Source organism: Hordeum vulgare, chromosome 2H, assembly GCF_904849725.1.
Source record: "Hordeum vulgare subsp. vulgare chromosome 2H, MorexV3_pseudomolecules_assembly, whole genome shotgun sequence".
NCBI classification, from domain to species: Eukaryota; Viridiplantae; Streptophyta; class Magnoliopsida; order Poales; family Poaceae; genus Hordeum; species Hordeum vulgare.
The window spans coordinates 381,885,175-381,899,413 of record NC_058519.1 but is presented as its reverse complement, the minus strand read 5'-3'; the positions used below and the strand labels follow the sequence as shown (position 1 = coordinate 381,899,413).

Sequence of the window (14,239 nt, the reverse complement as noted above, 5' to 3'; positions counted from 1 at the left end):
TGTGAGGAGTAGGGATTGCCATGTAACGGATGCACATATGAGCTAAGGTAAGCTCTCCAATGGAACTAGTGGGGGTGCATCCAACTTGTTTGCTCATGAAGACCTAGAGCTCATTTGAGGAGGCTTATCATTGGAATATGTAAACCAAGTTCTGTAGTGTAAGGATCCCCACATAGTTATGCATGAATGATAATCTCTATGTGGTACCAATATAGTAATGGAGTACGAGTGTGGATCTTTCAAAGGGAATAGTAGTGTTTCCCCCTTCTCTTTTTTTATTTTTTTTTATTTTTTTTATTTTGTGGCCTCTTTGGCTCTTTCTTTTTATCTCTCGTTTGTCCTCTTTGGGATCTTTTGTTTTGTCCTCTTTGGGATCTTTTCCTCTCTTAAGGGCAACACTCTATGTTTTACATCAATAAAAAGAAAGTCATCACACTTTATAGGAAGTACTCAACATAAAGACAAGTGAAAAACTATCATGATGTATGCAAATGTATGCCTCTGCCAATGTAGCAGGATATGAAATGATACTAGCGCGTCATGTAGCAGTAATAAGGGCAAGGCCCAACTATCATGCGGCTCTATGATCAAGCAAAAGCATGTATGACATGAAGATCAAGTCATGAGCTGATGGATGTTACATGGCAATGTATCTCGAAAGGGCTATGGAAATGTCTTAATAGGCAGGTATGGTGGCTGTTTTGAGGAAAGATATAATGAGGCTTATGTATGACAGAGCGTATCATGTCATGGGTTTGGATGCACCGGCGGAGTTTGCGCCAACTCTCAATATGAGAAAGGGCAATGCATAGTACCGAAGAGGCTAGCAAAATATGGATGGTGGAAGTGCCAACAATCGAATACTCACATTAGTCCAAAGAACTCATACACTTATTATCGATAACTCTCTATCTAGTTAGGAAATTCACAAAGAGACGAGTACCCCGAGGAGTAGTGTTTGGGGGTTTGGTTATCCTTGCGCATCCTCGACTCATGGTAACGTGAGGGTACTCTATATATTCCAACCCCTCCAGAGGTTAACGATCAATTTAGTAGCTAGAGTTTTCAACTAATTTTTAGTTTTTGAAGAACACATGGATTTCCCAAAATACGACACCTATCACTAATAGGCTCAAGCTCTTGGCACCAATAGTACAAACATTACTCAAATCAATACCTCAAAACTATTGCAAGTTACTACTATACTTAAATAGCAATCTCAATTACCTACTCATGCAAGACACACAACTCAGTGCAACGAGCCAACTCTCTAAACAAGATAAGTATGATAACTCAAGAGACTTCCAAAATTAACCTAAATAATAGCTCTTAAAAAGATAAGCATGAGAACTAAGAGCTAAGCATGACAGTAGCTACAAAAAGATGAAGAACACACAAAAAGATAAGCATGAAAACCTATGTTGTGTTCTAGAGTGGAATGGAGCGTGGCTAGGTTCCGACTTGTTATGAATAGCAAGCAAAACTAAAACAAACTAAAAAGCAAATAGCGGGACGCTCCAAGCATAGCACATATCATATGAAGTGATAAAAATATAGCATGGATATGGACGACCTAATGATTGTTGATAGAGAAGGGGATGCATGGGGGCATCCCCAAGCTTAGACGCTTGAGTCTCCTTTGAATATTTATTGGGATGCATGGGAGAATCCCCATGCTTGAGCGCTTGACACTCCTTTATCTTCTTTCATCATCTCTCCCGTCGCATACTTGAAAACTCCCTTCATACGAAACTCATCATAAGCTGATTAGAGTGGTTAGTACCCATAATAAAATAATTCAATACCTACTGGAAATAAAGATTTTCATGAAAATCTACTGCTTCTCGTGAATGCCAAAAGATTTTTGCAAATAAAAAGCAAACTTAGGATTCGCAAAACAATGGAAACACAAAGCATGGCAGAATCTGTGAAAAAAATAGAGCAACAGGTAGTAAATAATTTATTCGGGGCACTTCTGAAACTCAAAACAGATGCAAGAAAGGAAATTATATAGAGCATGCTGTCAAAAAAATTCAGATCAAAAAGATGATATGATGATTTTTGGCGATTTTTTCCGTCAAGCAGACATAATCTATTTTTAGACAGCATGTCACAACTTTTGAACTTTCTTGCAATCGGAGGCTATAACTTGGCACGAATCTTAAAAATAAAGATACAATGATGTTGATATAGTAGTAACAAGCATCAAGACTACTAAAACTGAAAGTAAAAACAAATTGGGTTGCCTCCCAACGAGCGCTTTCTTTTATGCCTTTGAGCTAGGCATAATGTAAGAAGATCGAGTTGTATTAATTAAACCATCATCAAGATCATCAAAGAGCTCTTCAATAATACAACTAGTCTTAAGAGGACTCTCAAAGAGAGGCTTAGTGGCAACACTTATAGGAGCAAAATAAAAGGTAGTAAGACCATTTGGAATTTCATTTCTAATTCTATTTAAGATAGGTATCTCTTCCAAGGTCTTCACAGTTTCAACACCCTTAGCAATAGGTACACTTGTTTTGGGTTGAGGAACCTTGGGTACGTTAACGAACCTAGGTCCCTTCCTTGCAGGTGTTTCTACCTTTTTAGTCTTGATGGAGGATAGAGTAGTTCCTAAAGTTTCAAAAATATCCTCAATCTCATCAATCCTAGAAGGATCCACATCGTGGGATTTAAGGGTCTCCAAAATTCTGTAAATTTTGTTCATGGAGCTATCAAGTCTATTTAAGTTCCCTTGAATCCTACAATCTACTTCATTAATTTTAATCATGCTTGGCATCTCTAGCTCTATTTTCTCAAGTTTACTCATAACATGAGGTAAAGTGATATCATCCTTTATGTCAACAATAGGTGGGATTCCGACAAGATTTTCCATAATGTTAAGAGCCTCCTCAACGGGAGCTTCCAAGAAATTCCCTCCTATTGTTGTGTCTAGAACAAACCTATGCCAAGAAGTAATACCAACATAAAAATTTCTAAGCAAAATAGTGGTGGATTGCTTCTTGGTGGCTCTATCTTGAGAATTTTTAATTCTATACCAAGCATCTTTCAAACTTTCTCCAACCCTTTGTTTGAAGGTGAGAATCTCTCCTTCGGGTGCAACACTAGAGGCAAAGGATCTAGGCATACTGACTAAACAAAGCAAAGTAACTATTTTTTTTGTGGTTTTTGGTATAAGACTCTAAAGCAAAAACTAACAAGACTAAAAAGCAAAGGTAAAAGATAGTGTGCGACTCCCCTATTTTGAAGACTGTAGCCACGACAACGATGCCAAAAATTCGCTTGATGATGAGTTGATGTATATACATCTCGCCCCTCGTTGGTTACCCCAAGTGGAAAGTGGAGATGTAGTCAACAGCAAATTTCCCTTACACTGAGACTGTAAGGTTTATCGAACCAAGAGGACTCCTAGGATCAACAAGTAGGTGTCTTCCACCCTGGCGCTAGCAGAAGATGTGGACGTGCACACACAACAAATAACTTTGCTCCCAACGAGTACAAAGAGGTTGTCAATCTCTCCGTCCTTGTAGTTTGCAAAGGATCGAAACACAAGCGGGAAGGTAATAGTGATTGCAACGAAAAAGTAAAGAAAGTGGTAAATGATGGAGGTGTAAACAATGATGGTGATATGAACCAGAGTCACGTGGCGTTCACTAGTGATGTCTCTCTCCCAAAAGATGATAAACAACTATGCTAGGGTAAATAAGTCACAGTTGGGCAATTGACAGAATTATGATCGCACAACAATGCTAATTATGCTCCTTGATAGTTAGAGGTTCAATAGTAATGGGCAGTACGCCAAGACAAGTAGACCGTTTATTCATCAGCATCTACTTACTAATCATCCACCTTGAGACATCTATCCAAAACATCTCTCCGGTATTAAGTTGCGAGCCCAACCCAAAGTGTAAACTCAAAGCAACGGACAAGTGCATTAACGAACTATGCGTAAGGTAAACAATCCTTGCAACCATGGTTACAAGCACCGCTGTTTTCTCCCTGGTGGCAACAAACACATACCCTAGTCTCATGTTTCTGTCACTCAAGCTAGACACCGAGGGGCATGAACCCACAATCATGCATAACGCTCCCTCTTGGAGTCACGATCTACTACTTGGCCAAAGCAATAAAAAGCAACGGAGAACATGCATGAATCACTAAGGAACATAATATAAAAGGATAATAAAATATATAACTCATAAAAATCTAAACATAATCTCATAATCCATCGAATCCCAACAAACCGAGCATAGCAATAGCAAGAGAATTACATAGATGCCTTGATCATGTAGTGCAGCTCACAAGGACTAACCATTGAAGCACAAGATTGGAGAGAAGACATCACATAGCTACTGGTCATGGACTCATGGTCCAAGGAGGACTACTCACAGCACGTCCGGGAAGCGTCCATGGTGGTGGAGAAGCTCCTGGAGGTCAATCCTCCCTCCGGCAGGGTGCCGGGAAGAGGTCTCTTGACGCTCCCGATTTCGGAAGCGCTGCGGCGGCGGAATGATGGACAAATTCGCGATTCCAAAAAGTCTGCGACGGTTTCCTCTTGGGAATCAAAATAAAGGCCAAAGGAGGGCACCGGAGGAGGTGGGACCCACCCAGGCGACCTCCAGGTGCGGCCTAGGGCCTGGCCGCGCCAGTAGGCCGCGTGGGAGGCCCCTAGCCCTCCTTCGGTGATCTAGAAGCTTCTGTTTCGCTGATTTGTTTTATATTTTTTCTGGATTTTTTCGGGCTTAGGAAAATTGGGTAAATACCCCTGCAAAATAGACATTAGCAAACAGAAACTTGCACTAGGTGCACTAAGTTAGTAGGTTAGTCCAAATATGTGTAAAATGATATAAAAGTGTAGCAAAACATATAACAATGTCATCCAAAAGATCATGGAACAAGCAGAAATTATAGATACGTTTGGGACGTATCAGAAACCAACTATTAAGATTAAAATTAAAGATTATGAGTGCCATGCTTTGTGTGATTTGGGTGCTAGCGTTTCCATGATTCCAAAAACTTTATGTGATGTGCTAGGATTCCGTGAATTTGATGATTGCTCTTTAAATTTGCATGTAGCGGAATCTACAATTTAGAAACCTACAGGAAGGATTAATGATGTTATTATTGTTGCAAATAGGAATTATGTGCCCATAGATTTCGTTGTTTTTGATATAGATTGCAATCCTACATGTCCTATTATTCTTGGCAGACCTTTCCTTAGAACGATTGGTGCTATTATTGACATGAAAGAAGGAAATATTAGATTCCAATTTCCACTAAGGAAAGGCATGGAGCACTCTCCTAAAGAAAATAAAATTACCTTATGAATCTATTATGAGAGCTACTTATGGATTGCATACCAAAGATGACAATACATAGATCTATTGCATTATGCCTAGCTAGGGGCGTTAAACAATAGCGCTTATTGGGAGGCAACCCGATTTTATTTTTATGCTTTTGTTTTTTCTTATGTTTTTGAGTGTTGCACACATTATTACCTCTGTAATAATTGTGTTTTATTTTTTAATTAGTGTTTGGGCCAAGTAAGACCTTTGGGATGGTCTACGGTGTTTGCAAGTTGATTTTGCTGAAAACAGAAACTTTTGCTCTCAGTCCAGGAATTTTGTAAATTCATTGGAACGTTCTTTTGATCTAATTTTTTTACACAAGATTGATTTTCAAATTTCCCTGATTGTCCTAATGTTTCAGAATTTTGGGAGTTAGATAAGTATTCGAAGTATACAAATTGCTACAAACTATTTTGTTTTTGACAGATTCTGTTTTCTTTGTGTTGTTTGCTTATTTTGATGAATCTATGGGTTGTATCGGGGGGTATGAACCATGGAGAAGTTGAAATACAATAAATATTTCATCAATACAAATAAAGAATGAGTTCACAACAGTACCTAAAGTGGTGATTTATTTTTCTTATACTAACGGATCTCATGAGTTTTCTGTTGTGAAGTTTTCAAGTTTTGAGTAAAGATTTGATGGACTATGGAGTAAGGAGTGGCAAGAGCCTAAGCTTGGGATGTCCAAAGCACCCAAATCCATATTAAAGGATACCAAAGAGCCTAAGCTTGGGGATGCCCCGGAAGGCATCCCCTCTTTCGTCTTCAATCCATCGGTAAATTTACTTGAGGCTCTATTTTTATTCACCACATGATATGTGTTTTGCTCGAAGCGTCCTGTATGATATGAGTCTTTAATTTTTAGTTTGACACAATCATACTTTATACACACATATTTTGAGAGAGACACGCTGAATCGTGAATTTATTAGAATACTCTATGTGCTTCACTTATATCTCTTGAGCTAGGCAATGTTGCTCTAGTGTTCAACTTATATCTTTTAGAGCACGACGATGTTTTATAGAAATTATTAAACTCTTGTACCTCACTTATATTATTTTGAGAGTTCTTTAAACAACATGGTAATTGGTTTAGGTTATGAATTTAGTCCTAATATAATGGGTATCCAAGAGGGATATAATAAAAACTTTCATATTAAGTGCATTGAATATGATGAGAAGTTTGATTCCTTGCATATAGTTTTGAGATATGAAGATGGTAATATGAGAGTCATGCTAGTAAGTAATTGTGAATTGGAAGAAATACTTGTGTTAAATCTTGTGATTCCCGTAGCATGCACGTATGGTGAACCGTTATGTGATGAAGTCGGAGCATGATGTGTGTAATGATTGTCAACCTTTGTGTGGAGGGCGAGATCGTGCGATGGTTAACTCCTACCGACCCTTCCCCTAGGGGCATGCGTCTAATACTTTGCTTAGATAACTAATAGGCTTTTGCAATAATTATGTGAGTTCTTTATGGCTAATGTTGAGTTCATGGATTATACACACTCTCACCCTTCCACCTTTGCTAGCCTCTCTAGTACCACACAACTTTTGCCGGTACATTAAACCCACCTTCCTCAAAACAACCACCATATACTTTTCTCAAAACAACCACCATATCTACCTATTATAGCATTTTCATAGCCATTCCGAGATACATTGCCATGCAAGGCCACCGTCCCGTTGTTTTTATGACACACACCATCACTTCAATATTGCTTATAGAGTCATATTTTGTTCTAGGTATCGAGTTGTAATCTTTGAGTTGTAAGTAAACAAAAGTGTGATGATTTGCATTATTAGAGCATTGTCCCGTGTGAGAAAAGGATGATGGAAGCTTTGATTCCCTCACAAGTTGGGATGAGTCTTCGGACTTTACAAAAAATAAAAGAGGCCAACGAAGCCCATAAAAAAATAAAAGAGGCCAAAGATGCCCACCAAAAAAATGAAAAAATGAGGGAAAGAGAGAAGGGACAATGCTACTATATTTTTCCGCATTTTTTCTTCAAAGTAGCACCATGTTCTTCATAGAGAGTCTCCTATTTTGTCACTTTCATATAACTAGTGGAATTTAATCTTATGCACAACCATTTAGTTTTATTTTTGAGCTTTCATACACTTATAGCTCTAGGGCATTTGTTGCATGGCAATCCCTACTCACTCACATTGATATCTATTGATGGGCATCTCAATAGCCCGTAGATACGCCTAGTTGATGTGAGACTATCTTCTCCTCTTTATTTTTGCAACCTCTACCATATTCTATTTTCACCTATAGTGCTATATCCATGGCTCACGCTCATGTATTGCGTGAGAGTTGAAAAGGTTTGAGAACATAAAATGTGTGAAACTATTGCTTGACTTTCATTGGGGTTGTGCATGATTTAGATACTTTGTGTGGGGAATATGGAGCATAGCCAGACCATATGATTTTGTAGGGATAACTTTGTAAGACCATGTTATTTCGAAAGGAAGCAATTGCCTTGTTAGTTTGCCTGAACTATTATTGTTTTGATGTCAATATTAGACTTTTATTTTGAACCTTATGGATCTGAATATTCGTGCCACAATAAATAATATTACATGGATAAATATGTTAGGTAACATTCCACATGAAAAATTCTGTTTTTATCATTTACCTAGTCGTGGACGAGGAGGAATTAAGCTTGGGGATGCTTGATACGTCTCCAACGTCTCTATTATTTTAACTGTTCCATGTTATTATATTATCTGTTTTGGATGTTTTATATGCATTAATATGCCATTTTATATTATTTTTGGGACTAACCTATTAATCTAGAGCCTAGTGCCAGTTTCTGTTTTTCCATGTTTTTGAGTATTGTAGATAAGGAATATTAAACGAAGTCCAAAAAAAAAATCTCCAGAATGATTTTTCTTGGACCAGAATAAACCTACGAGACTTGGAGTAGGGGGCAGAACACGTGCCGGGAGGCGACAAGCCTGCAGGGCGCGCTCTAGGGGGGGGGGCTGGCTTGTGGCCTCCTGCAGGTCTCCTAACACTAATCCTCGTCCTATAAATTCCAAAATATTCCCCCATTTCTAAAAAGAGCCGACAAAATATTTCTCCGTCGCCGAGAGCCTTTGTTCCCGTGAGATCCAATCTGGGAGCCTTTTCCGGTAATCTGCCGGAGAGGGAATTGATCATGGAGGGTATCTACATCAACTCCATTGCCTCTCCGATGACGCGTGAGTAGTTCACCAAAGACCTACGGGTCCATAGCTAGTAGCTAGATGGCTTCTTCTCCCTCTTTGTTCTTCAATACCATGTTATTCATGATCTTCATGGAGATCTATCCGATGTAATACTCTTTTGCGGTGTGTTTGTCGAGATCCGATGAATTGTGGGTTTATGTTCAGATTATCTATGAATATTATTTGAATCTTCTCTGAATTATTATATGCATGATGTCATATCTTAGCAAGTCTCTTTTAGTTATTGGTTTGGTTTAGCCAACTAGATTGGTAATTCTTGCAATGGGAGAAGTGCTTAGTTTTGGGTTCAATCTTGCGGTGTCCTCACCCAGTGACAAAGTAGGGGTAGCGAGGCACGTATTGCATTGTTGCCATCGAGGATAAAAAGATGGGGTTTTCATCATATTGCTTGAGTTTATCCCTCTACATCATGTCATCTTACTTAATGCGTTACTCTGTTCTTCATGAACTTAATTCTCTACATGCAGGCAGGAGTCGGTGGATGTGTGGAGTAATAGTAGTAGAGCGGAATCGTTTCGGTCTACTTGACATGGACGTGATGCCTATATGCATAATCATTGCATTGGATATCTTCATAATTATTCGCTTTTCTATCAATTGCTCGACAGTAATTTGTTCACCCACCGTATTATTTTCCTTCATGAGAGAAACCTCTAGTGAAACCTATGGCCCCGGATCTAGTTTCCATATTATACTTTCAGATCTATAAACCAAAAATATATTGCTGCTATTTATTTACTTTCGTTTTACTTTTAGATCTATCAATTTTTTGTATCTATCTCTATCCGATCTCATCGTTGCAAATAAATCTGAAGGGATTGACAACCCCTTTTTAGCGTTGTGTGCAAGTGTTTGATTGTTTGTGTAGGTACTATGATTGGGGCCTTGCTTGTTACTCCTAATGGACTGATACCTTGGTTCTCAACAAACTGAGGTAAATACTTATATACTTCGTTGCATCACCCTTTCCTCTTCAAGGGAAAACCAACACAAGCTCAAGAAGTAGCAATGACCTATTAAAGCTCGCCAGAATTGAATATTTAGAGGATTAGACTATAGTATTGTGGCGACGTACGCATCCTTACGTTTCACAATATTATAGAGATATGGATATTGTATGGCTAGAGGCGTCTCCCCCAACCACGTATCCTCCGAGAACCTCGTGGACTCTCCATTGCCAATGATAAATTTAGCTCTATGGAAAAAGGTTGTTTTCATTTTCATCAAGCCTTTCTAGAATGGTGAATCATTGGGTCTGACTGTGACCCGGGCCAAGGTTTTGGATTGTAAATACTTATTACGCAAAAATTGTACCCACATACCTTTTGTCTCCATAGATAGTCTCAACTGCCATTTACTGAGCACACACCTCTGCTTTACCTCTAAATTCTCAATCCTGAGACCTCCCATGTCCTTGGGTCTACATATAATATCCCACCTTGCCAGAAAAAGTGGGCTCGATAAAAGTCCAGCCTTTTGCATGCCCTTACGGGTACCTAAAAGAAGGACAGAAGGAACATATGCATACTCACAAGAACCGAGTTAACCTATATTAGTCGTCCTCCATAAGACAAAAGCTTACCCTTCTAGCAACTTACTTTTTTTTCTCTCAAAATGATCCTCAATACACTTCCACTCTTTGTTTGATAGCTTACGACGGTGAGTTGGTATGCCTAGATAACTGAACGGTAGGCTTCCCAATTCACATCCGAACAATTGTTCATATATATCTTATTCATCTTTGGCTCCCCCAAAACAGAACAATTCACTCTTGTGAAAATTAATTTTCAAGCCCAACAACTGTTCGAATAAGCAAAGTATAAGTTTCATGTTTCTGGCTTTTGCTATGTCATGTTCCATAAACAAGATAGTGTCATCTGCATATTGTAGAATAAACACACCTCCATCCACTAGATGTGGTACTAGTCCAGCTCCCTGGCCTTCCTCTTTAGCCCTTCCTATTAGAATTGCCAACATGTCCGCAACTACATTCAATAGGACCGGGGACATTGGGTCTCCTTGCCGAAGACCTTTGTGCTTTTGTAAGTAATGACCAATATCATTAGTAACTTTAATTCCAACACTTGCTTTTTGTACAAAGGATTCAACGTGTTTCCTTCAAATCTCGTCAAATTCCTTCATACGTAAGGCTTGTTGTAGGAATGGCCATTTAACCTTATCATAAGCTTTCTGGAAAACCACCTTGAACATAACCCCATCTAGTTTCTTTGGGTGAATTTCATGCAGGGTTTCATGAAGGACAACCACACCCTTTAGTATGTTCCTGCCCGGCATGAAAGCGTTCTGACTAGGCTGCACCACAACATGTTTTGCCCATCCCCATAGGAACTCCCTGAGGTGTCTAATTTTATTTTGTCATCTATCGACATTCAATCTTCCCTCTGTGGGCCTAGCCCATTCTCTAGCTATGAGGTCAATGAAGCCTTCTCTATCAAACCATGCTAACTCAAAAGAGAAAGTGTTCTTGTTACCCGCATGTGTTGCTTCCCCCAAATCAACGAGCAATGGGGTATGATCGGAAATCGCTCTCGGCATCGCTCGCACTGTCACGAGAGGGAATTTCTTCTCCCATTCCACACTAGTAAGAATCTGATCAACTTGTAACACCCTCGTTTTTGCTCCGTGGTTTTTCATTTACGGAATTTGACTCCCGTGTTTTGTCTCGGTTTATCGGATTTCTTTCACTCCTCGGTATATGAAGATGGTCATCTAGCCTTTCCTTCCCTATCCAACCAAAGATTCTCCTCAGTACAACCTTGCCACCTAAGATTTTTCTCAAGGTTTTGCCGTCAAAACCCTACCTTCCGAATTGCGAGAAGGGAAACCCTAATCCTGTAAGTTTCAAAGGAACCCCAACCTCCTTTGATCTCTTGTCTCCCAAACCTTTCCCCAGTGACCATCCTATCTTTGTAAACCCTGGATATGCAAAAATGTTGCCAAGCCATTTGCAATATTTTTGATATATAATTAATTCCTTTTCCTGTCAGTTGAAGGAATTAAGTCCAGGAAAATAGCTAGCCATCTCCAAAGCTCATGAAAACTTGTGGAGATATTCTTTGTGATCATATTGAGCTCCCATAAAATATTGGCCATTATTAAATGAGGAAAAATTGCCTTTTCCTATTTAATGTCAATATTGCTTTTTGGGCACTTTCTAAAGGCGCTACTATTTTGATAGCAAGTAAAAATCCCAAATAATTTGTGGAGCTTCTCCTATACATATATTCTCCATTTCCATCAAGATCCCAAGGTCCATAGTTCAAAATTTAAGCACAACATCAATATGCAATTTCTGTCCATTTGGGCAATTTGCAAAGGAAGTGCTTGATTCCTTGATCTCCTTGGGCTGAAATTTTGAGGGTGATACAATATGATATAATACAATTGTTCACCAAAAATCAGCTCAATTCCTCTATCAATCTTTTCCCAGCAATTTTCTCAAGTTTCTGTCCATTTGGAAGCTCTGTGAAGGAAGTATCATTTTGGCATTTTCAAATGAGCTGAAATTTTTACAGCAGCTTCCTTTGCTCAAATCATCATCCTCCACCAAATTTAAGCCAAATCCATGTAGCCATTTGACCCCAGCTTCTCCATCTTTATTTCTCTCCAGTTTGTCATGGTGTGAAGGAAATGCTAGCTAGGATGGTTCATTTGTCCTGAAAATTTGCCAAGGCACTCATCTTAGCAAACCATTGCCACACACCAAAAATTAGCATATTCCCTTTAGCCAATATTCCATAAACAATTACAAACAGGTTGCTGCCAAATCCTGTTTGTGCAAGTTTCTCTCATCCTAGAGCCTGCCAGTTTATTCTAGACCCATATGCTATCTAATTGAGCAGAGAGAAACGTGACAGACAAGGTTTGGCAAGCAGACCCGCGCTAAAAGGGCCAGTACGTGTGGTGACCACGTGAACAACAAGCAAATCTGGCGCTTTGTGCCGCGCGCCGCCTGTGCCGACCACTCCGTCCGGCCATAGCTCGTCTGAGCATGTCTAGAAGCTCCGGGATGACCTCGCGTCCCTCTGGACCCTTCTCGTCTCCTATTTCCTCATCCTCACGCCACGGCAGTCGCCGCCGCGGCACTGTCCCGTCTGTGAGCATCGTCGTCTTCCCCTCTCTGCTTTCTTCTTCCTCCCTGAGCCATCCCATCCTCCTGTAGAGTATCAGGTCGGCACCAAGTGCATCCAAGCCAGCTCATCGCGAGCTCGAGCGCGATGATGAGCATACCACGGCGTCGTGCTGATCCGCTCGTCGTCGGCCGACTATAAATAGCCGCGGCCCTAGCCCTCCCCGAGGACCCGAGCATCTCCAGCCTCCTATCCATCCTCCCTGTAACCTCCCGTGCCTCTCCATCGAGCGCGAGGATGCTCCCTGCCCTCCAATCACAGCCATGGTCGCCGCCCCTCCTCTGCTAAATTCGTGGAATGCCAGCCCCCTTTCTCTATTCTGCCATCTCTAGAAGCCCCACCGGACCTCGGCGGAGCGCTCCCCCACCTTCGTTCGCTCTCCCCGCCACCGAAATGCCGAGGTCATCCCCGCAGTATCCGCCATCCGTTGCGGCCGTGGGCGCGCACCTTCCCGCCCTCCCGGAGCTCCGCCTCCTACCGGGATGGATGCACCGCGCCGCTCTGATCTCTGCGGTAGCCGAAGCGTCGTCGGAGGTGGCCGGAGCCGTCCTGGCGAACGCCGGCGTCGACGCCCTTTCTTTGTCTCGCGAGCGCGAGCAGGAGGTGGAAGAAGGAGGAGCGGGAGGAGAGAGAAGAGAGACCTGCCAGGTGGGCCCCGACCCCACCTGTCAGTGCAAGAGGCACCCGACACCGTGGATAAGTGGAAGCGTATTATCAGGAATACGCTTTCGCTTCTAGAAAGTGTATTCTCCCTGGATGCGCGACCAGTTGCGCTGTCAGGGACCCGGTTGTGAATATTTCTTTTATAGAAAGGTCCCTGGCAGACAAACGCTTATATCTTTTTGCTCGGGACTCCGATTCCGGTGAAACCAACGCCCACGTCTTCGCCTCGTCGAGCCCTTCATGTTGGTATCATTTTCATTATGTGTTCACATTCTGAAAATGACCTTGTTTTCCTTGCCCTCCTATCAGCCCTCTCCGAGAGAGAACCGTTTCGACATATCGTTCCGCGGGCTCTCCGCACCTTTTCCGGAAGTATTCTTCAACGCAGGCAAGACGATCATCTGACATATACCCTCAAGCTTTGCTCTGTGATGTTCTTGCATATTTAAATTAAAATGCTTACGTCTGAGTGCATAGTAATATGATGTATGAGATGCTGACAAACCCTTGCTCGCACTTTCTTCAATGACGGCAGCACACGTGAGTTTGTGATGCTTTCAGCCGTCCGGGGTGGATGCCGACTTTATATTTCTCTCGTCAGCAGTTGGCCTGTGTTCGGAGCTGCTTTTCGGCCATCTTTCACCAGTACCTCCAAAGAGGGTGAGTTATGCACACACGCTACCCTGATCAGGTAGGCAGTGATAACCGTGTGAGCCAGTTGAGTTGTTTTGTGCGCATGTCCCCGTTTGGGACAGTTTAGTTTTTCAACGACGGTGGTAGGTGTCATGAGGACACAGGGCCACCCAGGGCAGGACTCTGGGGGAGGATGAAT

At 41.2% G+C, this 14,239-nt stretch overlaps 1 protein-coding gene across 1 annotated transcript; it reads left to right on the top strand.

Moving 5' to 3' along the window:
- The first annotated feature begins 12,237 nt into the window (after window positions 1-12,237).
- Window positions 12,238-13,911, top strand: LOC123430120. Its single transcript, XM_045114025.1, has one exon. It carries the CDS (start codon window positions 13,042-13,044, stop codon window positions 13,480-13,482), a length of 441 nt encoding a protein of 146 aa, XP_044969960.1. The 5' UTR covers window positions 12,238-13,041; the 3' UTR covers window positions 13,483-13,911.
- Window positions 13,912-14,239: the final 328 nt, after the last annotated feature.